Genomic DNA, 23,154 nt, shown 5'->3' with positions numbered 1-23,154 from the left:
TCATGAAACTGAGGCAGCAGTTTCATGACCAGAAAAGAACATGGAAGGACTCTGGCTTTACTCTGAAGTTCCTCGTTAAAAGCAGGAAACCAAGCAGTATGAACAGCACCACATCACATGTTTCACACGCAGTAAGCAGTCAAGTCAGCACGACAGACGTAGAGCGAAGCTGCGCTTTGTCCATAGGTGTTGCCACATGACTCAAAACCAAGCAAAAATCACCCTTCGCACATTCTCAGCACCTGCCAAAATAGTAATTTAAATAGTAATCTAAATATAAATTACTGCGAAGACAGTAACTAAACTGTCCACCCACCTTATTGGAAGTGACGAAAGCCTCGGCAACCTTGCGGTTGCGGCCACCATAGCAGGTTGTGACGAGGTCAGCAATGCCACAGCTCTCAAAGAACGTACTCAGCTTGCCGCCCGGGTAGAAGTAGTCAGCAAAGGCAATCATTTCCTTCAGCCCTAGCCGAATCACTGCCGCCTTGGTGTTGTCGCCATAGCCAAGGCCATCCACAAAGCCGGCCCCACAGGCAACAATGTTCTGTGCAGCAAGAGCAATATGCGGATGGTGTAAAGTAACAAAAAACACTAAGTCAGTTTAGACTGATAGAGCCTTCTTTCAAAACTACCGTAATATCCAGAGAAATGTCCATCTTCCAAAAGAAAACCCACGCCTATTTTTGGTATGATCTGCTATCTTTATCAAAACACCGAAAAATAGTTGACTTATTGTAATCCCACTTTCTTGGAAGGATGGCATCGCTGCCGCTGCCACCAATGGTGACCACGACAAAAACGGGGTCGGTTAGCTACTGCCGGTGGTAATGAACAGTGCCGACTGGAAAGGCCAGTTATCTTTGATCCATCCCCCTTTGCTGCCACGGTGACCTTGGCAAGACGTCGTGAACTTCCGTGCCCAAGGCTTAGGCATCCCTGTCCAAGGAAGTTGTGACCCGACTATTCAAGTTCCCCTGATGGGTCTGAAGACAGCGAGCTCCACGAATGAGTGACATCGATGGATCCCCCTTCCATTTCCCTGCCGACCACGCCTGACCATGTGCGTAACGAGGTTATCAACATAGTTTGCCATTGATGGTAACCGTTCCTTTCAAAGTTTTGAGAATACTGAACATGGGCATATAAGCAAACCTTCCCAGCCTTTGCCTACAATGTTCTTCTTTTTTTTTTCCAACTTTTCTTCATGAAAAGTTGAAATTTTTCTTAAAAGTTGACCGAAAGTTTGTCCACCCTCACTTTTCACCCATTGTGTACTGGGTTTTAGGTGCACTATCTCTCGGTATATTACAGTATACTTTTGTTAATGTCATAGAATATAAGGTTGATTATCAGAAGAATGGATGTCAAAGTAACATTTTTTTCTACTGTGCGCTGCAACACCAGTGTTGGTGTGTAAGTGTGACATCACAGATCTAAAGTATTTGCTCATATTTCGGCTGTTGTGACTAAGGAGAAATATGTTGAGACTTCGGGAAGTTCAGTCCTTGGCTCTTTTAAAATATGACGCAGTACATTTTTACCAATGAAATACTCACTAGGCCTGAGCAGACACTATCAAAATGTGTGACGTCAAGGAGAACTGGTGCAGGCAACATAAAGGCAACGTTGTCACCCGCCGTATTTTGCATCTCTTAATAAATAAATTCTGGGCTTTTACATGCCAAAACCACGACATGAATACGAGGCATACTATAGTGGAGAACTCCAGATTAATTTTTACCAGCTGGGGTTTGTTAATATGCGCTTACATCTAAGTACATAAGCGGTTTTGCGTTTTGCTCCCATCAAAATGCAGCGGCCACAGCTGGGAATCATACCTGCGACCCCGTGCTTAGCAGAATAATGCCATAGCCACTGCCACGGGTAAAACAAGAGAACTGTGTCAGGAGTGGGATACAAACCCCCACCTAGCAGACTGGACTGATGCAGCTGATTTAGTAATGTAGCTCAAATAATTTTCCCTTTAGTGTCACTTCGAGCTGAAATTCGTTGAGCGAAGAGTCAAGCGTATTTTGATGCTGCTAAATATGGTATAACCTCACTACATATGTTTTCCCAGTTATTTCGCTAAAGCCTGACCCCAAGACACTAGCAGCATGTTCAGCATTGTTTGCATAATACGATTTCAGCTTATTCCTGTAGTTCAAGAAAGAAGTTTACTAGAGAGGTTGTACTGCAACATGGAAGCTCAGCCACAGGCACAATCAGGTGTTCCTAAAATGGCGCAAGGACTCCAAAGTAACACAACATGAAACAGCCCGCTTCAAAGTCGCATAGCACAAAAGTTCAATTTCTGGCCTTAATCTGCATGTAGGTGTCAAGAACCAGAGGAAGTATGGATGACTGCAGCTTTTCATGGTTTTCCTTCATGTTAAACCAGAGAAAGTTCAGGTGTCTATGTATTTTTGCTTTCCTTCATGTCGATACTTCACTATCGTGAGTGAAAGTGATGAGTCCCGATTGTGCCGATTCTAAATCATGTGCATATGTAAAAAAGATACTCCATCCATACAGCTTTCCCACCTAAAAATGTTCTTGGAAAGATAAGAGACTCGATAAAGAAGATACCATATTTACTAGAATCTAACGGGCACTTTTTTCCCGATAAAACAGGTTAAAAAATTGCGTGCGCATTAGAATCAACTAAGACCCTAAATCTGCGTTACCGTATCGCCATCGGCATTTCAAAATGGCCGCCTCGTACGTGCTTCGAGCCTAGCTGCCGTAGCTTTCTCTATGTGCTGCAGTACGGGTGCTTAGGCAATGCTTCCTTTGGCTTAGGTTAGTGCACTGTCAGTCTTCCAGATTTCTGCGTTTGCTCTGCGTCTGGCATGGAAGTGCCAACTGCAAAGACATGCCAAGTTCATCACGATGCTGCAATTAAAAGGAAAGTGCATGTGCATCAAAAGGAAAGGACATGTGCGGAGACGGATGGAAATAGGGCCGCATCACAGGCGTTCGAAGTTCCTGAAAATTGCGTACGGGACCGGCACAAACAGGAGAGGAATTCTACACTGGCGGCTGCTACATACGGCGTGGCTGTGCGGCCCCTATCTTGAAAGCAATCTGTAACGGGGACAAGTCTACGCATCTTAGTGCAACGTGCTGTGTTCTCGTCGATAAGTTTGTGTTGAAGCAAGAGGCTGAACAAAGGCCAATTCCCTCGCTCCTGCTACCGTGCTTCCTCGCTCCAGTGTTTTGATGAAGAGTTTCCATGGTCATTGAGTGAGACGTGTTCATGTTTGCTTGTGCGCGCATGGCACCATGCTTGTTAATTTAGCTAGTAAGCGAATGTTTAAAGGTTCACACGGCTGATAAAACTACTATCCTTACTTTTCATATAGCTGTCTACTAATTTGCTATCGTAATCGATGATTCGCCTTTCGGGCAAAACTGAATTTTTTTATTTATCGCAACTTTAGTGCATTGGAGTAATTCTTTGTTTTTTCCAAATGAAAGAAAGTTGTGCATCTGTATGAAAGAATTAGGTGAGCAGTACTTAAAGGACTTTTCTTTTTTTTAGGTCACGCCAAATGGGTGCGTGTGTGCTGTGTCGAGGTTCCGGTAATCCAACGCGGCATACGGAAACATCGCGTCAAGTGTCTAATGGCGGCGACAGTGCCTGCGCAGACTGCGCTGGGGAATGCCGGCAAGCGGGTGCCGGGAGGCCTAAGGTTTGTCGCCTTCCGATGTGCTCCCTACTGACGTGGAACACGTTCTGCCGAGACCTGCGCAGTGGTTGCATTGCAATTCCGGACACAGTCTCATTTGACAGTTTCACAGGTGCTGACACTGCTGTACTGACATGCGCAGAACTCGACGACGGCGAGATCATTTGTCAGGTTTCTGCTGCACCACCGTACGACTGAGTCGGAAGATGACGCACCATGTGCTACGCTGCCGTCGCACGCGGAGCATGTACAAGCAGTGACTGCTTTTAGCCGCCTATAGTGACCGTACGATCCCTCCGAGATTCAGACTTACTTGATTCCGCGTAAACGGAACAGCGTGCACCGGCGCATTCACAATTTCTTCAAGCCTACTACTGCCGAGTCGAATAAGTGCGTGGAAATAAAGGATTTCATTTTTTTTTCTTAATCTGCTTTTTCGGACACCTGTTTATTCGGACATTTCCGCAGTCCCCGTGAGGTTCAAATAAACGGTCGGCGACTGTATACCCTTCAACATGCATTTTCCTTTGCTTTGCTTCACTAATATTCTAGCTATAGACCCAGTTACATATCCTTCCCGGTCCGGAAAACTCAGGTCCTCAAGAATGCTATGTCTACTTTTACCAGTGGATGAATATCACAACACACTGTCAGTGCTAATTTTCAATGCCACCGATGTATCAGACAATGAGTCCACGTTTACTAAGACATTAGCAGAATAGTTTCTATTAGGCAATCTGGCTTTTCTTTCTACCCTGCTCTATGATCTGTAGATCAGCACATGACCAGAATGACAGGCACGTACCTTGAGGGCACCACAGATTTCAATAGTTGGAATGTCATCCACCACCGTGACCCTAAAGTACTCTGTCTGAATAAGGTTCTTCAGAAGAAGACCACTGTGAGGGTCCTTGCAGCCTGAAAAACATGAAATGGCCCGTTTACAAATTGTTGCAATAAGCTCAAAACTCGTCATTACTAGTCACACAGAGTTCCAATTATTTAATTAAGTATTTATTATTTAATTAATTACTTTGAGCCATGTAATTGGAGCAAGGTACCCAGCAAAAGAAGTCCCCAAGAAATGAGACCTCAATTATAAATGTGCAAAAGTTCAAACCATAATCACTTTATCTTTGCTCTGTAAGCAGCTTTGCCTTCATCCGAACTAAGAGCATAATGACATGTAATCTTGTGTCTAATCTTTCTTTACTGCAATGCGTACATCTGATTCAAAGGTATGGCTTGAAGCCTCAATTTATCAAGTGCATAAAATATAATTACTTATATTATCCCTTAAATAATCCAGATCAGAGGAGTGCCAAGTGAAGCATGGCTTCATGAAGAAAGATTCAAGCTGAATTAATTTAAGCTATGTATACCACCATTGTAGGATCGATAGCTGCTCCTTAGAAGAAAACAAAAAGAGGCAATGAAATAACTCATCAGTAGCTAAATACAGTGCATTTCTTAGTGTTCTTTCCTTGACTCGTATGAAATCTTATCCTAAGTTTCCTTGCAAAATCTGCTCGTCGGAAGTTTCTCGTGACTCTACTTACAAATATCTTGGCATTTATTTTTGTACTAATCTTGCCTGGAGCTTTCACATCGAGAAGATATGCGCTAAAGCTAACAGAACTTTAGGGTTTTTACGTCGTCATCTGCACCTTTCGCCATCTACGATCCATCAATAGGCCTACCAAACTTTTGTAAGCCCTCAACTTGAATATGCTTCATTGATCTGGTCTCCTCATCAACAATACCTGATAAATTGGAATCCATTCAAAATCGTGCTGCCTGCTTTATAACTTCTAATTACAGACGTCAATCTAGCATTACCTAAATTAAATGAGATGTTCCCCTTCCGGACTTCGATTCCCACTGCTCTGTTGCTCTTCTAAGACTCTTTCATAAATAATACTAGAACTCATGGTCCAACCGCTTGTCGCTTGAAATTACTTCTCGCACATCTACTCGACTTCATAACCATCTCAGTTTCAGGTGCACTTTTGGCCGCACATAGTCACTCAATAACTCTGCATTATCGCGCGCCATTGCACTATGGAATAGTCTTCCAAATAATATTGTCTCATTAAAAGATCCTGCTAAATTTCGCGAACTTTTGAAACTTCACATGTTCGCTTGACTATGTTGTACGACATTGTATTGTATTCGCCTTTGTATCGTTTTTCGACTGTTTTCCATTGTATTCCCTTGACTTTGTATGTATTTTTTCCAATGTTTACCAGTGTTCCGTTTTTTCCAATGTACAAACTTATTTGTTTCTCCTACTATGCAGTTCCCTTTCTTGCCTTAAATATTTGTCATTTCTGTAACCCCCCATACCCAATGCTCCTCCGAACCTGTAGGGTAAACTGAATAAATGAATAAATAAATAAACTAAAGAAAAATTGCATCTTTTAGCATAGGACCTTCCTTTTGCTTATGCACCGCATTTAGCTTCGACACCAGGTGTCGGAAAAGAGGTTGGCATGCCAAGTCCTTCACCTCAACCTCAACTGATTGCAAGCCCTTTGAGCCCTATTTCACAATGACATGCAATAGCATTGACACACACACATTTCCAAGCTGTCAATGTGCTATTCTAAGGTTGGGAAAGTTGCGCATTGCACAAGTTGATGCTCACCGATCGTTGTCTCGCAGAACTTCTCGTCTACAACCTCCTTGGCCAGATTAGCTCCCATGAGAACACACACATCGATATTGAGCAGCTTCTTAATGACATTAGATATCAGTTCAATTCCGCCACCAGGTGCGATGTCAAAGCCCTGGAAAAAAGTAATGAAAAAAATAAAAACACGCATAAAATGAGGAATAAGAAGAAAAAAGGAACAAACAGCAATTGATATTTAACATCTATCATTGTAAAAAATGCGAATAGTTAAGAACATAAACGCTGCAACGAGTTTGCCCAATAGTGGGGTATTGTCCACATAATGCTAATCAAGAGCTCCCCTTGAAATTCAGAAATTCTAACATTAATTAAAAATTGTGTTTTTTTTGTGCCAAATTCACGGTCTGATGATGAGGCACACCGTAGTAGGGGACTTCGGAGAACACAGGTGTTTTCCCATTTGTCGCCATCGAAATACAGCCGCCGTGGCCAGGATTTGATCCCCTGATTTCGTGCCTAGCTGCCCAACTCCATGGCCACTAAGCAACCATGGCAAGTACCTTTGTGAAGGAGATTTTTTTTCTACTCTTGCTAGGATTCTCAAGTGAGAGTCGTGCCAACTTCAAAGGGACACTTAAAGAAACGCTAAATAAGTTTAGACCGGTAAAGTATTATTTCAACACTCTATTTTCGGTAATTTTGTGGTATAAGGTTGATTACTAGAGAAAATAAAGGTCAAAGTTGCAGTTCTTTAATTTGGCACCCAAAAGAGATACTCTATGTGTTACTCCGGATAATAAGATCACGTTACGCGAGAGCAGAAGTGCGCTTGGCTAGTTATTCCTCATTTTTTTACAGCAATCACCATATTTTGTGTGAGTGTGTGCTATTTGCACAAAATGCTGTGGTCCTCACAGCTCAGTGGACACGACCCCTCCGTGGTGGGTTGACTTAAGCATCATTCCTCGTAACACTCGTAGTGCTGTTTCGCTGTACAGTCACTTTTGGTCGAGTAAAAAACAGCTTTGCACCGGCAATGCTGTGTTATGTCACCCATATGCCTGGGAGGATGAGATTTCTTTTATACTGGTGCTCATGTGCAATGCTGCACACCTCTTCCTGAACTGCCTGTATAGAAACTTTATTAAATAGCGTATGCCTCATATTCCTTTGTTCAAGTTCAATTCACTGTCTGGTGCTGTTCGTTCCTTGCCATTAAATAGGCGTTTGTAGCAGCCAGCAGTTATAGAATATCTCATTTGTTTTACCTGTGTTTTCTTTACTTGTGTTTGCCTTATTTATGACAATTTTCAACTTTTTCCTACTGCTCCTATAACCCTATAGTAAGGCTGCAGTACAAATAAATAAATAAATAAATAAATAAATAAATAAATAAATAAATAAATAAATAAATAAATAAAATAAAATAAAATAAGTCAATGTAGTGCAATACCTCAATTGCATATGCTTCGTTACTACTCACGGCATTACGATAGCCTTGTATAAGTGAAGTTTAAAATTATCAATATAAAGGAAATATACTCTGCTAAACTGCAGCGCGTAACTTAGCTAATAGACAAACAAAATATGACAACACACCCCACAAACAAATGCACAAGTGATGTATCATCGACGAGATGAGCATGCAGTAGAAAAGCTTGTAGTATCCACTGCGATTTTCAAGCTTCTTATTTACCTCACAAGACCATGGCCGTTCGTGGCATGGCCGTTCGAAGTTTATGCAGTCACTACAATGCCCACAAATTATTTTCGCGACGCACCTCCTTGTCCGCAGAGCAAAACAAAAGGCTTCTTCTACTAAATCATTTCCTACAAGTGCATGCATAGGAGCTCATCACGAACAGCAGGAGCCCTAAGGACGTGCCATTTCAGGCAGTGCACTCACCACATACGCACAACGTATGGCACGTGGCGATGCATACGCACGCAGCTGCAACGAAAATGGTGCCGGCGAGCCTTTTAAAGAAGTGCGCGCTTTTCTTTTGAGCAAAAATCGCAAGAGCACGCGGTGTCATCTGATGACACTAGCCCAACAGGAAGGAGGAGGCGCACAACTGGCAGCACGGGGAAGGTAGAATGGCAGAGAGCCAGCAAGGGGCCGGCAAAGTTCAAAGGATGACATCACTTTGGTTTGTTGAGGAACTTTAGGTCCAGAGGGAAGCAACAGAAGAAAATAAAGAGATGGGCACCATTCAGTGATAGTGACTGGGTTTGCGTCACTGTTCACTGAACCTCTTTGATGTCAATTGAGGTCACTGCTGCTTCGGTCTGCAAGCAACAGTGGGAGCTTGAAAAGGAAGATTACTGTCGACGTTAATGCGATTAACAGTAAACGCCATCACATTCATCTGCCATGTCTCACAAGTAATCCACAAGATTCTGCTCAGTTGTAGTAAGTGTACATTGGCTGAACCGGACACTGCTACATGCAGCAGCGGAAGCTCACAGAGGAAGAATAATACTATGTCAGGCTGCATATACCCCTTATACATGACGCATTTCGGTGGTGGCAATATGGAGTGTTGCTATATTGCTTCAATGCTAATTGCAAGAACGTCGACAGTCATCGTGAGATGGGTTCTGCCTGAATTTTTTTTGGTATTGCAGAAAGGCAATTTACTATATCAGCCTAAATAAATTTTTCTGTTTAGTGTCCTTCAAAATTCATTCTTTTTGCATTATTGAGCTTTAGAGTACCCCATTAATTTTGGACTTCCCAGCCTGTAATTTCATGAAGGTTACATTAAGTGATAAAATAAGTAAGAGAAAGGAGATGGCTCACCTTGATCAATGACAACCCAACTGCGCCAGCCTTGATCTTTCCAATCAAAGGCTTACACGTTGGAACAATGAACTTGTGTGGCAGGACAAAGACCAGAATGTCTGAGCCATCACAAGCTGCTACTATGTCAGGAACAGCAACCTGCAGAGTGGGCAATGGATTAGACTCCACATTTATTTTTTTTTCAACAGCATAGCATTGCTCTCACACAAAACCTCAGAGCAACAAATTAAATCGCATATACACTTTAAGGATCATGCAGTTGCTTGCACTATTAACACGAACAAAGAAGACTGGTGATCAATAGTGCATGATAGCACTGTGAAGGCAATACAGCAACATCTGATGAATAATCAAAACCTCTACTCTAATGGCGATGCTTGGAAGTAATCCAGGCACACTACCTTGCCTTCAACCGTATGAATTGATATCTACCCGTTTGCCAAACCATGTGTTACTATACATCTGCCACACATTCATACGGCGACAGCTTTCTGCAAGGCTAATTTTACTACATCACCTTGTAGAAATGCACATGCAATGGGTATGCTCATTCGACAGTGCATACATTTGTTAATGATCCACTGCTGCAACAAGTAGAATTGGCTAATAATGAAGGCTGTAGGGGTTCTTTTGTTACAAGTGGTTACAGTGAAAAGGCCGAGTAATCCCACTAATTTGTTAACTCCAGTAATAAAGAGAAAAAGCATTCAGATGAAATTATCTTTCATCGCTCACAAATAGGGTTCCGTGTTTTTGGAGGCTATATTTTATGCGGAAATCAGTTTACCAGAGCTTTCTTCTACAGTGCAATAAAATTAAGTTATCCTGTGTTTTAGTGTTATTCACATTTAGCTTTGCCCATATCCACAAGACTACCCTAACTGGAGGGCAAAAAATCGGGAGCGGGGGGTGGCAATATAGCCACAGGAACGTTTATTTTCAGTTAGCATTTACAACAGCATTAGTGATTATCTCCATTGCAATTTACTGTAAAATGCATATCTAACAGTGCTGTAAGCAGTAATTGAGGCACACACCATTTGGTTTACAGACCAAAACAATGATACACCCTTAAAGTTTTTTTGCAATGGATACAGAAAAAAAACGGTAGACCCAGTGCAGTATATGAAAGAATGGACAAGTCTGAGCATGCATTTCCCAGAAAACAAGGCTGTGAACAAACTTTGTCAATAGCATACACCTGATATTTTCAGAACTCTCTTGCCAGTATGATGGCGCCATGCCCCAAGCGGTAGAAGGGCAGAAAACAACCATTGGTTAGTGTCAAAGATTTCTAGCAGCTTGCCTTCATCCTTGGGTTCACAGTCTAAATGTTATACCAGAATAACTATGCCTAGTGCAAGTTGTTAGGAATGTTTCACTGCACGGCATGGTTCCATTTTTCTGCAAGAGCAGCATAGTAATCTTGAGAAATGCTAATGACTTCAAAGCCCTTCTCGTCTACAAAATCAAACATGCAGTGAACGTTTGCAGAAGTGTTGTTAGATGAACGATGCTATCAAAGTAGCATTGCCTGCAGATGCATGGGAAGGAGATGGTACACATCATGCAAATGAGTACACAACTTCTAGTTTCTTTCGTTACTAAAAGCAGTTTGTTATTTCTTTTTTTGAAACTCAACTCAATATGCAGGTTGCGCATGGACTTTGTTGTCATTATGAATGCCTTCCGCTTCTCACACCTTTTTTGCCAAATGTGCTAATGGCACAGTATCATGATCCCAAGTGAGGGTCCAGAAATTCCGAGTTTTTTTTCAGGTATAACAGAATCGTAATTTTTTTTATTAGCAAGTGGTCTTCAGATTGTATGAGATTAAACCAAATATGCAGAATCCTACTTATAGATGCCAGGCACTTGACCTTCCTCTAGGACACCTTTCTAGTCCTGGCCTAACCAAGATAGCACATGGCAAACATTTTTACAATTGGCATATGTATGCTTTCATTATCTTGGCATCTGAAATCCAAATGGTTTAATGTGAACACTACACACAAACATGGCTTATTTTCAATGTTTATACCTTCCATATACCTAACCTACCGGGATGTTACACCTGGATTATATAACAAACAAACATGCATATACTACTGCTATTATTATTATTATTAGGCACCTTTTGAAAAAGCCTTCACTGCACATTAATTAAAAGCTTACACTTACAACATTCTCGGGGATCTTGTAGCCTGGAAGGTACTTGACGTTCTCGTGCTGTGTGTTGATAATCTCTGTGAGCTTCTTCCCATCAACAATCTCCTCGTAAACATACATTCTAACATTGTTGTCAAAGAAGTCGAACTTCTGCACGTTGAGTCCAATTATGCGAGCTATTGCAGAACCCCTAGAATGAGGTACAGTAACTTTTATTAGTACTAGTGGTGGTAATAAAAATTAGGCTGCAGTGTAATTAGTATCTTACATACATAGCAGTAATTTTTCCTGGACGGATAAGTAGCACGGTAAAGCAGAAGTGCATAGCTTGGGAGGCAAGATGGGTCATCACAAATTTCCGCAAAAAGCTTTATCTGTAGTCACACAGTGTGTGTGAACACAAGCTGCAAGGTACATATACGATACAATCTATATTGATTTACACTACAGTGAAACATGGTGAGACACGCCATAATATTAAAGACTACTGGAAAAAAATTAAGGCAACAGTAACACGCTCACGATACAAAATGTGAAGTAATACAATTGTAACAAGTTTGCAACGTTAAAGAAAAAAAAAAGAATGAAAAGAATGAAAGAACTCGAGCAGGCGCCAACGGGAAACAAGCCCGTTGACGGAGAAGTCTGTACGGAGGGTAAGGATCAATGTTCTCGTAAAAAGTCGATACCCTTCAGAGGAAATGACCCACCGACCTCGAAACAGGTTAGTTAAGTGCGATATCTGATGTAGCTTTTGGGGTGACGGAGCTGTGCATACGCTTTGCTGCCGCGATCCCGTGTGCGCATTTGGAGAGGGCCAAGGTCTGGGCCTATGCGCCCTGATAAACTTGAAACCAAGGTTTCCAAGATAAGCAGGCTCCGAAGGAAGACGACCTTACATACAATGCAGTACGTCCGTAAGCGGGAAACAGGAAAAAAAATATCGCGCAGCCTCACGTGTCACAGAACGTCCTTGTAAAAGGCACCGCTAACGATACAAAACTAAGGTAGGTGCGAGTGAGGCGCGCAAGGGATGAACAAGACATTGCAAGTGCTAACCGAAAACAAGGCGAGGTAACAGAACATAACTGATTTCGGTTAAAACACGACACCTGTGCCCTTGTCGCGCCGGGACATGTTGTAAGAGAGACTCTCGCACAGCGCACGAGGGTGAACCAAGCGCATCCCAGCGCAAGGTCAAATTACCCGCGGCGAAAACACGCCGTTCAGGGCAGCTGATGCAGACACAGGATACTGCGTCGGACCACCGCTAAAAGAAAGCTAACGCCGGCGCAGTCGCGTACAGACATAACAAACGGAAATGGGCGAACAATGTTAGCTCCAAGGGCGATTCATAGAACACAAGCTTTGTGACCGTCAAAACTATAAATAGTAAACCAGGGAATTGTTACCAATTTCCAGAGCCGATGATGGAAACTTTATGCGTGGTCATCTTCGGGATGTTGAGGTGTAGCTTTCCAGTTTAGAAGGAGTGCTGCCCAAAGAACCAATTTGTGGAATCGCTAGCCGCGCGCGCAAAACAGCACAGCAAAACACTCTACTACGAACTCCCCCTAGCCGAGACGACAACGCGCGACCCCCGTTGCTCGCTCAGCGTCCTCTACTGCTTCACCACTTCTCCTATCGCACCTCTGGCAACAGTGATGTCTCGCTGACGCGCTCTAACGTCAGATGCGGTAGTGCACAAAACCAAACCTATATCTAAACTACGCATGAGCCAATAAAAAAAAGCGTATTCGACATCGCAATGTTTTTTTAATGAATACTAATTCAATATACATAGCTGCCAGGGCGTCGCTAAATGGGTTAATGTGGAGAGGGAAGCGACTTTCGCAACGGCGCCGCACACTTGGAGTCGAGAAAGAGAAAGAGAAAGAGCCGAAGACCTCCATGCATACCTCCATGTCCCAGGCGCGGGTGTTTCAAACAGCAACAACAACCAGTGTACAGACGGACGGAAAAAACTTTAATGGGAAAAGGACCTGCGAGGTTGCCAGCCCGGGCTCAGGCCACCCGGGCATTGTGTGCAGTGAGGCATAGCCTTTCCACCGCTGCCCGGGCCCGCTGGATAGCCCATAATTGGTCGTGAAGTTCCGAGCTAGTCAGAGCGCTTAGTCATCGCTCCTCGACAGGGTCCGGTTCTATCTTGTCCTCTACATATACTGATCTTATCTGTGTGCACTTCCATAAGATGTGTGCCATGTCTGCGTGTTCGTGTTTGCAGAGCTTGCAGCTCGCGTCTGGGTAGTGTGATGAATTTATTCTGTTTAAGTGTACTGGGTTTCGGAATGTTCTGGTTTGCAACCTTCTCCAATCTGTTTCTTGATGCCTGTCGAGTTGTTTGTGGGGTTGTGGGTATGCTTCTCTTTGTTTCGTGTAGTGTGTCAGTATGTCGTGGTACGTGACCAGTCTGATGATGATGATGATGATGTCCTGGAGTTTGGCGCTTACCCACTCGCGGGGATTGGCCAAGAGTCGGGCAGACTTTGCTTGTGTGTTCAGAAAAGGAGGTAAAAATCTAAAATTTTGTTACATGAATTTAGGCGAGGGAAAATCGAAACGGTTCAGTAGATTGTCATGCTACGTAGAGGAAAAAAAATAATTATATTTAATATATCAATGAGGCAATAGAGGAGGGAATGAATAGAATAATATGGTCATCAATGAAATCGGTTCGATTCAATAATAAATTTTTCTAAGGCGAAGCATACATTCCTGCGTGAGTGCCCAAGCACAGACGCTCCGAAAGACAGCAGTACCGGAGTGTTCAATGGCAGACCAAGCTGTCGCACTGTAATTTCTAATGTCATTTTCCTCATGGAGGAGAAACGCCGGCATTCCAGTAGGTAGTGCTCAATCGTCTCTAATGCATTGCAAAAATGACACAATGGGGATATTGCCAGACCAGATCGGTGCATGTAAAAATTTAGAGATGGGACTCGACAACGTAGTCTCGTTAATGTAACTTCCGTTTGTCTTGTTTTGCAAAACTTCCTGCTCCAAGGGAATTGTAAGTGGCGTAGTTCCAATGATGATTTGAGGTTCGATTGAGATGTTAAAAGGATGTATCTTCTGAACCTGGCGGACGTGATAAAGCCCATCGTTGGAAGAAGGGGAAGCACTGGGCCGCTGGTAGAAGCCTTGGCCAAGCTGTCTGCCACCTCATTCATAAATATGCCTTTGTGGCCAGGTACCCATATTAATCGTAAACTTCTCAAATGACTTGGAGCCAGTGAGTACAAAGTTTTCAATATCTGTGTCTCGCCGGGAGCAGTAAGTGAGGTGCACAGCGACAAAGAATCTGTGATTATTACCGCCGTTGACCTGGAAGATTGTAGCTTTCGTAAAGCTAGGACAACAGCTAGGAATTCCGCTAGGTGTATTGGAGTGAAGTCGGGAAGCCGAATAGAAAAAGACCAGTCCAATGATGATGAGAAGATTCCAACTCCTGCCTTTTCTTCACTCTGCGAAGCATCCGTTGCTATAATTACGTTAGTGTGGAGTTGATTCAAGTGATCCTGGAGTAAGCCGTTAAGAATATGCGAGGGAAGCTGCTTTGCATTATTTGGGTATAGGTCATCATAAGTAATAACTAGTGAATTTGAGATGCTGTTTTCCGTGATTATATCATTTATTCTGTCCCTGTCGCCTTTTATCGCTTCTTCGTCGTCGTCGCCTCCTCAGTCTTCTCCATCTCCTCCGCCGCAGTCCTTCCCCCTTCCCCGGGGGTTGCGGGGTGTTGGGCCGTCACTGTCCGTGCCGCGGTGGGTTAGTTTGCGCGCGGCTCGGTGGGCCTTCTCGTTGAGGTTGGGAGGGGCATTCATGGTTACTTCTCCCATATGTGCCGGGATCCATTTGAGGTACTTGGGTGTAATTTTGCCGTTTTTAAAGTCTTCTGCTCTGCGGTTCAGGATTTTGGCCACCTCGGTGGAGACCCAGACCTTTGTGAAGTTCCTAATAGCCGTCTTCGAGTCGCTGATTATTGTTCTGTATTGTTGCCGACTGTTGATTACAGCCAATGCGATTGCCGTTTCTTCCGCTGCCTCCGACAATCTGGTCTTTACATCTGCCTGCGGTTTGAATGGTCATTGCGCATGGCTTCTGCCGAATTATAGTAAAAGCTTTGTTCCCCGAAAGAAAGTGCGTAGAAATGCATAATAAATATTAACGTCAATGGGCCTCTACATTACACCAGAAGCAGGCACGTACGCAGGATTCTTTTTCGGGGGGGGGGCAACCCAAGGTAACTTTTCTATGCAAATGAGGGAGAGGGTACTTTTACTAGTACAAATGTGAATAATGCCCACCATTTGCCATAAAGACGTACGAACCCGCAAAATAGAATAGAAATAGAGTGCCACATCAAATGGACTCGTGCATGAAAGATGCGCAGGAAGAACCTTGTCAAAAACAAGTTAACCAGAAAAAGTGCAAAATAAAGATTTCTAGTACCGTTCTGTGAATGATCTCGGGAAGAATTATAGCGAAATATATATTTGCGGAACAACCACAATTCTTTTGTATCCCTCCTTTACTGCTCTACCAAATGCCAAAACCGACTCGTGTTGTTATTTGGGAAGTTGCGTAACGATGCCTGGTAATCAATCCCGTACAACCGCGTAGAGCGCAGGACGCTCCGGTTCTTGACGTACTGCGCCCATCATGGAAGGTTAGAAAAACGCCCCCATTAGCACAGCAGGGAAGTGGCTACGTCAGGCGGCTCGAATGATAACTTTAGAAGAGTCATTCAAAACACACGGAATTATTCTCCACTTCCGGCAGCGTTTTCTTTACTTCCTTTTTAAATAAAAAGATGTTGATCCCTAAATATTTTCACAAACAATTTTCGCTTTTCCTCCCTGTTTGGCTGTTACCTTGGCTTTCTCCCTTATTAGATCGCTTAATTTCTCATCTCCTTGTGACTCTTGTTTGCAGTTGCCAATTTTGCACGAAAAGTGCTGTACAATTAAGGAAAATAAGAGGAGGTAAGGGGGGACAGTCATATTGCTTATGGGTTGAACGGTTATTCCAGGGTCTGGTGATGGACGCTGTTTCGCAATATACTATTTTCCACCTTATCTAACCCGTATCGCGGATATATGTTTCCGAGGATCTGCCAGCGTCGCGGAGAGCCTTTACTCGAGGAAATAATGAAGCAAAAGGAAATGTTAAACGCAACTGGCGTTTTCTCCGGCCGCAACTCGTTCCGAGGGCATACACACCAGCTCACTATGAACCGGGTTTGTTTCCTGGCCCCTGAAGCAGTCTAAACAAAGAAGATTGGACTAACGAAGCAACAGCGATGCGCGTGATCGTTGAATAGATGGTAACATAATATTGTGTTGGGCATTGTAAATAAAATAAAATATTATAATTAAAACAATAAACTACGCCCTGCCTGCTGCAATAGATGGTGACAGCTGAATTCATCTTCAGTTAATCGCGCGGGCACCGAATCGATGAGAAAACTGGCCTCCACACCAGGAGATGCCCATAACTACCGCCATCCAGGAGGAGTGAAAAACTTGACAACCATTCGGCTCTGTGAAGACGGATTGGCACCGAAAGCTGACGTAAGTCAAAGCTCTCAAACGAAAAGCAAAGTGTTTCACCTCCGTTGCGGGTCGGCCTGAAGAAATTGCAATACCGGGCCCACCCGCGGCGGAGGTGAAGCAGGCGTTAAGCACCCCCCATATGTGGGCCGCTCCCGAAGATAGTGCAACACCAGGCCGGCCCCCGGCGGAGGTGAAGCAGGCATTAAGAACTCCCCATACATAGGCCGCTCCCGAATATATTGCAATACCGGGCCCACCCGCGGCGGAGGTGAAGCAGGCGTTAAGCACCCCGCCATACGTGGGCCGCTCCCGAAGATAGTGCAACATCGGGCCGACCCTCGGCGGAGGTGAAGCAGGCGTTAAGCACTACCCATACGTGGGCCCATTCCGAAGCGCGCGTTATAGGTTCCCGGGTCCACAGGCGTATGTGCCATTGATCTTAGAGCCCTTTCGCACGAACACCAGGATCAGCCCACATTATGATTTTTTCTGTTAACGGACGCTGAAAAAAACTACGGAAGTTAGTCATACACTGCTTTCGCTTTAAAAGGCAGCAGAATGTTGACCGCCAAGTAGATTGATTTGTCGGCGCTTTATGAATGTGTGTGAGGAGTGGTGGCGTGGGCGGATAGGGGTCACATAATTTCGGGGGGGGGGGGGGGGGGCGGGCCCCCCCGGCCCCCCCCTGGTGCGCTGTCGTATTGCAGGGCTCTCAACAATGCGTCGAGCGTATCGCTTATCAAAGACGGCGACTTGTCTTTTCTGTGTGCCACCGCCAGAGATGCCGACGGGCTGTGAAGCCGATGCCTGGAGCTGTGGCCGCTCACTTCGCCACGGTCCACGCGCACGGTTCTTTTGCACGAAGCGCGGCTGAGAGCGCTGCAATACGATTCAAAAAGCATATATTGAAGGCACATTGCGCTATTACCTACCGGTGCTTCAGGGATTATCACCAGCCTACAAGAGGACTCTGGAAGCCGCGCGGAACAACTGCCTGCGGATTTGCCTGGGCCTCCCGAAAGGCTCTTCAGCCTCGGAAACAGTAGCGGAAGCAGGATGTCTACCGCTAGATGTCATCGCTTCCCAAGAAACAGCGAGTACCCATCTTCGGCATGTGCTCCAAGGGAAGAAGCACTTCATGTACCGCGTCCACATAACCCACAGTGAGTCTGGCTTTGGCCAAGCTGTGCAGATCTTGCACCTTCCTCCGAAAATTCAGCCAGAGAAATTACTGCCTCCGACTTTTCCTTACTGGACACTTTCGCCTCTAGATATAAACCAGTTTGTACCCGGTGTAAATGGGACAAAGAGTCGCATGCCACAGGCCGCGCTGTTGCAGACCACTCCCCTCTACTTAGCCGAGAAATATACTCAGCACACCCACAATCTACACTGATGCCTCAACCACTCGGGAGACTTCCTCCTGTGGTTTTTATGTGCTCTCAACAAGACAAATGCTGTCTTATCGGCTGCAGCGGAGAACATCTTCAACGACAGCAGAGCTTCACGGCATCAAAGAAGCTGTCCTCTATATATTGCGCCGAGCGCTGTAAGGATTGGAGTCGGGCATGAATTAGATGGTAGCTGGCCCACGCCGTCGTCCAACTCATCCACGATGAGGACGTTGTTGAAGTGAGAGACTTCTTCTCATCGAGAACGAGGAATATGGGTTTATTTACAGTATATACATAAGGACGTTGCAGTACATCAGTCTAGCACGACTGCGAGAGAAAAGCACACACAGCAGCCGCACAACAGCTGCTTATAAACACTCTGTCCTCCCTAGATCCCTAGGTGAGGGAAAAACGGCAGTTCACCGCCAATTCGGAGCGTCCAACGTCATCTTTGCCGACCCGCCTTTAAAGAGGAGGGTTACACACTCACTTCCGCACAGGTTTCACTGCCCCCACCGAGGCGAGACGGTCTTCGCAGAACTGGGTCTTGCCCTAAGGAGGCGCAACTTAATCCTCGAGCTGACCCCCGCAGAGTGGCCGCCATGGTTATCTATTGTCTTGCGTCTTCTAAGCTGCGTGAGACTGCAGCGCAAAATATCTTCCAGGGGATTCCCTGCTTCAAACAGCGGCAACGGCGAATCCATGAACAATACCTGGTCCGCCGACCGCGTTTAGTCTTAGCGGCACCGAGGGGCTGTTGACGCGGCACATCGTCGTCCCTACAAAACGAGTCCCCACGGCAGGTGGGGAAGGGTTCCATGGTCGCTTTCTCGCCAACCTCGCAGCTGCGTCTGGCTGAGAAATTTTTGAAGGTCGGTACCCTTGACTGACATTCGTAACAGCGCCTGATCAATGGGCGATTTTCACCGACTCTAAAGGAGCACTACAAACATTGTGCAGTCTGTTAAAAAAACAATCATCAGCCTGTTTCTTTCGACATTGCGTACTTGCATCACTTGGCCATTGAATCAGGCCACTGTATCAAATTTCAGTGGATACCTGCTACATGCCAACGAAAAAGCAGATGAAGCGGCACGTAAAGCTAGGCCTTCAACACCAAAACTATAAGCGGATTTTATTTCACTAGATATGATGCTTCCCAACTAGCTAAAAGATTTGCTTCTGAAGAAAAGGACCGGCTGTGGAGCTTGCCGACCCAACATTACCCTTTCTTTTACTCAATCGACCCAAATCTCAGCCATCCAACATTCCTCGCCATTTGGCAACTCTATATCATCGTCTTCGCCTGAACTCCGCCTATGGAAACGGCTTACGGTACCGCTTCGGCCAAGTGAGAAGTCCACACTGCAACAACTGTGTCTCAGTTGAGACCGTGGAGCATATCCTGTTTGAGTGTCAAGCGTATGCCGACGAGCGTGCGTTCTATATGAACATTGCATGCATTCGCTTGCACAGAGACCTTTGTCAGTTGACTGTGTGTTAGGCCCTTTAGCCTGCCTCACACAACAGAGGCGTGCGATGAACTTTTTATTCACATACTTAGAAAACATTGGTCAACTCGACAAGCTGTAGTTCTACTCTGTCACCCTCATGTACCTTTCACGCTGCGAATTCTGTCACCTCATTGTAGGATGGTGCATACCCTGAAGGACTTTACCATAGTACGCCGTTGCCCATGAGTCAGAAAACTCAGTGCCCGCTTTTCTTAACTTCTCTTCTTTTTTTGCTCCTCTCTCATTCTTTCTTTCTCTCCCCAATTCCCTTCCCCACGCAGAGTAGCATGTCAGCGATGTCTGTACGCCGGCAAAAATCTCTGCCTTTCATTAAAGGGTTCTCTCTCTCTCCTCTCTATATCGCATGAGCGCACTCACGGGGTTTTATTTCATATTTCGTGGGCTTTCTTTAAACACCGAAAAAAAACAATCACCACGCAGCATGTACGTTGCCACAAAAAATTGGATCGGTCGTTTCTGAATCCCCTTCACAACGCAACAAAACGCACTTTGCCATAATTGAATATTAACGATTTTGCATAATTAATGACAATCTTAGTTATTTAAGTAATTAGGTGGAATAAAAAAAAAAAAACTCTAAGGATCGCCACATGACGGTAAATCATATGCCGTTGGTTTCATTCAGCTGCGGCTAACCACTTCTTTTTTTTACATCCTTGGTTCAAGTTACGTGAAACACCCTGTAGATTTCATAACTATAATACAAGACAACAAAATAATAAATAAATAAAACACGGGATATAAAAGCACTCGTGTGCATCGATCACGCACTTATTTGTGCTTCTGACTTAGTGCTCTAATCGCAGAACAACCGAGTATGAATGCCCCAACGACAACATTCAACTGTTACTTATTGCCGCAGGAACGACGTCTCACAGGGCTCAAAACAAAGCTGTTATGCAGGGGCATTATAATTGACACCTTAGTTTAAAGCGATAGTTCTCTTTAGCAACATCGCCAACTTTCGATGGACGTCGGTCGGTCTGGCACAAAAATACCTGCGGATCCCACGCGCTGTGGGAATCGGTTTAACTCTTTCGTTGCCATGCATGCCTATTCAAATCGGTCGCCGGTGATCGACGCTTTAGATCGCCGATTTCGACATGTTGCAGCCATTTCTTATCTACTTCATCCAGCAGTTAGTACAGGCACTGCACTTTCAGGATCAGTTTAAATTTTCCCGCTCTGGCGATGTGATTTTTGACGGACCTTTTTGCGAACTAATGTGCGTTTGTTGTAGCGAAAAGTGGCGTGGCTGTCACCCTGTGCCGCGTTCGAGAAAAAAGCATGCCGCTCACGATTACGCCGCACTAGCATCAACATTTTGTACTCAAATGACTCTCAGCAAGTCAAGAATTAAATCATATCTCCGGCTTTGCCGTCCGACAGTGCTGAGCGGTGATAATCGCCCGAAAATGACGCCAGCTGTTCACTGGTCAGCTTTGGTTTGGACTCCGAGTCGTTTTATTCCACCGAAGTGCATTTCTGAAGGTCAGCTGCATTGACAATTTGATAATTAGGATCGTACGTCTCGAGTTAGATAATTATTTACAGTTACTTAACTAAATATTAGCATCGAAAAAAAGATTACTTGCAGCTACTCCACTGTACTGGAACAATATTCACTAGGTTTTCTCCGAGTAACGCATTGCTCTTTTTTTTTAATCTTGATGTATGATAGTTAATTGGAACACTCTGTATATATTTATGACCTTTGCGTGCAAGTTACGATGTTTCCGTCCCTAATAAATATTATAAATTATTGGAAGTGTCTTTTTTTATGAGTCGTTAGCATTGCTTAGTGAAAAGAAAAGCAATACTAAGACACATATCGTCCACGTTCCTTTCACACGGCGTTGGTAAAAGACTCTGCCGAAGGGGTCACTGAAGTCTACAGGTTACTTTCGGGACCAAAAGCACGCAAAGCACTTTAAAGCGAGGTGAACATGCAGCAACATATTGATTCTCCAGGCATAGACTATCCATACCTTTCGATATAATTGTTCATTGGCGACCGCTTTCTCTTTCAAAAATATAATAAACTTCCATCCTCTGCATATATTTAAATATATTGTGTATGTGTATAGTGTTTAATGTGTAAATTTAAGACAACGTTGAAGTGAGAAAATACAAATGAGACAGCCGGCGCTGAAGCTTCTAATGCGCTTGTCCTCCTATTGCAAGGATTTGCACAAATAATGCGCAAGTATGAATTAGAAGTTGTGGAGAAAAAGCGATTTCTACTTTTCCATGTATTTGGATGTGTGAGGCCCCGAGCTACATCCGGTGTTTATTTGCACTACGTTCGGTACCGGTCAATTGTGCAAGACTGTAGCCAGCAGGGATGGCAACGGTACGACGAAGACGGCGTCATCGCGACATTACCTTTAGTTTGACCCACTCAATCAGCAAGAGCTATTCGGCAAGAGAGCAGCCAGCAGAGGTGAAGTCGATGGAAGAGGCATATAAAGCTTCCTTTTAAAAGTGGGCCTGCCAAGAACCAAAGGTAGCGCCAATACACAAAACACCAACACCAGAGCAGTGGGAGGTTGCGCTGTCCTGCTCGAAGCCTGAAGAACAGCTCAAGCTGATCGACAGAGGTAGCAAGACGGCAAAGGCCACAGGGGCCCTGGACTGAGGGCTCCGCCTTCTCCGGGATACCTCCTTTGTGAAAACAAAGTTTTACGTTCATTCATTGATTTTAAAAGTGGGAGGAGGGTCAACTTGGGTCACTAGGTAAGGGCTGGCTGCTGTATTGAACGAGCGAACAAAATGGGCCACTTGGCATGCGCCCAAAATGACAGCTTGCTTACTCTGGCTGCTTTCTGGCCTAGCAGGCAACTTGGGTCACCGAGTGTGTGCCTAAACAGAGAACGTCAGCACGGCGTATGTGTTACAATGTGCCAGAAGCCAGTGTATACTGTGTCCTGATATCATTTGGTGTTGTGGCTATCAGCGAGCTTGCCATTTCGTGTGTGTGCTGATGTGCCCAGAAGGTTTCGTGATTCACTGGTGGCATGTAGATATATGCGGCAAGTTAGACAAGAAAGCTATCGCTGTCCTTGACAATCACTTTCGGTGGTCACTGCCACATTTCTTTAAAATATACCTAATTGTGGGAGACCTAAGGCCCCGTCGGCGAAAGCTCTGCAAGACTATAAATAAAGTTGTTACCAACCAAAATAACCAAACAGTCTAAGTGTCTAAGTGCATGATATTGTCCTATCGCACTTGCTCGGTCATTAAAAAAAAGCCAACTTCAAGTAATCTTTGTTAGCATTTGGGAATATATACCGCTAGAAAGTTGCTCCCAGTAAAATCTAGTTGCAGCTCGCGTATGCGTT

At 44.5% G+C, this 23,154-nt stretch overlaps 1 protein-coding gene across 1 annotated transcript in view; it reads right to left on the bottom strand.

Annotated features, from left to right (window-relative positions):
- Gpdh1 (Glycerol-3-phosphate dehydrogenase 1) overlaps positions 1 to 12,954 on the bottom strand; it is a 38,889-nt gene extending 25,935 nt beyond the window's left edge. The window contains exons 1-6 of the mRNA XM_055071034.2: positions 12,718 to 12,954; positions 11,318 to 11,495; positions 9,134 to 9,274; positions 6,343 to 6,484; positions 4,501 to 4,613; positions 317 to 547 (exon numbers count right to left, since the gene is read on the bottom strand). Of these exons, the coding sequence (XP_054927009.1) occupies positions 317 to 547; positions 4,501 to 4,613; positions 6,343 to 6,484; positions 9,134 to 9,274; positions 11,318 to 11,495; positions 12,718 to 12,758 (846 nt within the window). The 5' untranslated portion in view covers positions 12,759 to 12,954. The remainder of the gene's footprint in view (positions 1 to 316; positions 548 to 4,500; positions 4,614 to 6,342; positions 6,485 to 9,133; positions 9,275 to 11,317; positions 11,496 to 12,717) is intronic.
- Between the last annotated feature and the right edge of the window lie 10,200 nt (positions 12,955 to 23,154).

Source organism: Dermacentor andersoni, chromosome 5 (assembly GCF_023375885.2).
Source record: "Dermacentor andersoni chromosome 5, qqDerAnde1_hic_scaffold, whole genome shotgun sequence".
Taxonomy (NCBI): domain Eukaryota; kingdom Metazoa; phylum Arthropoda; class Arachnida; order Ixodida; family Ixodidae; genus Dermacentor; species Dermacentor andersoni.
The sequence above is the reverse complement of the archived record's forward strand: the minus strand, read 5'-3'. Positions and strand labels throughout refer to the sequence as shown.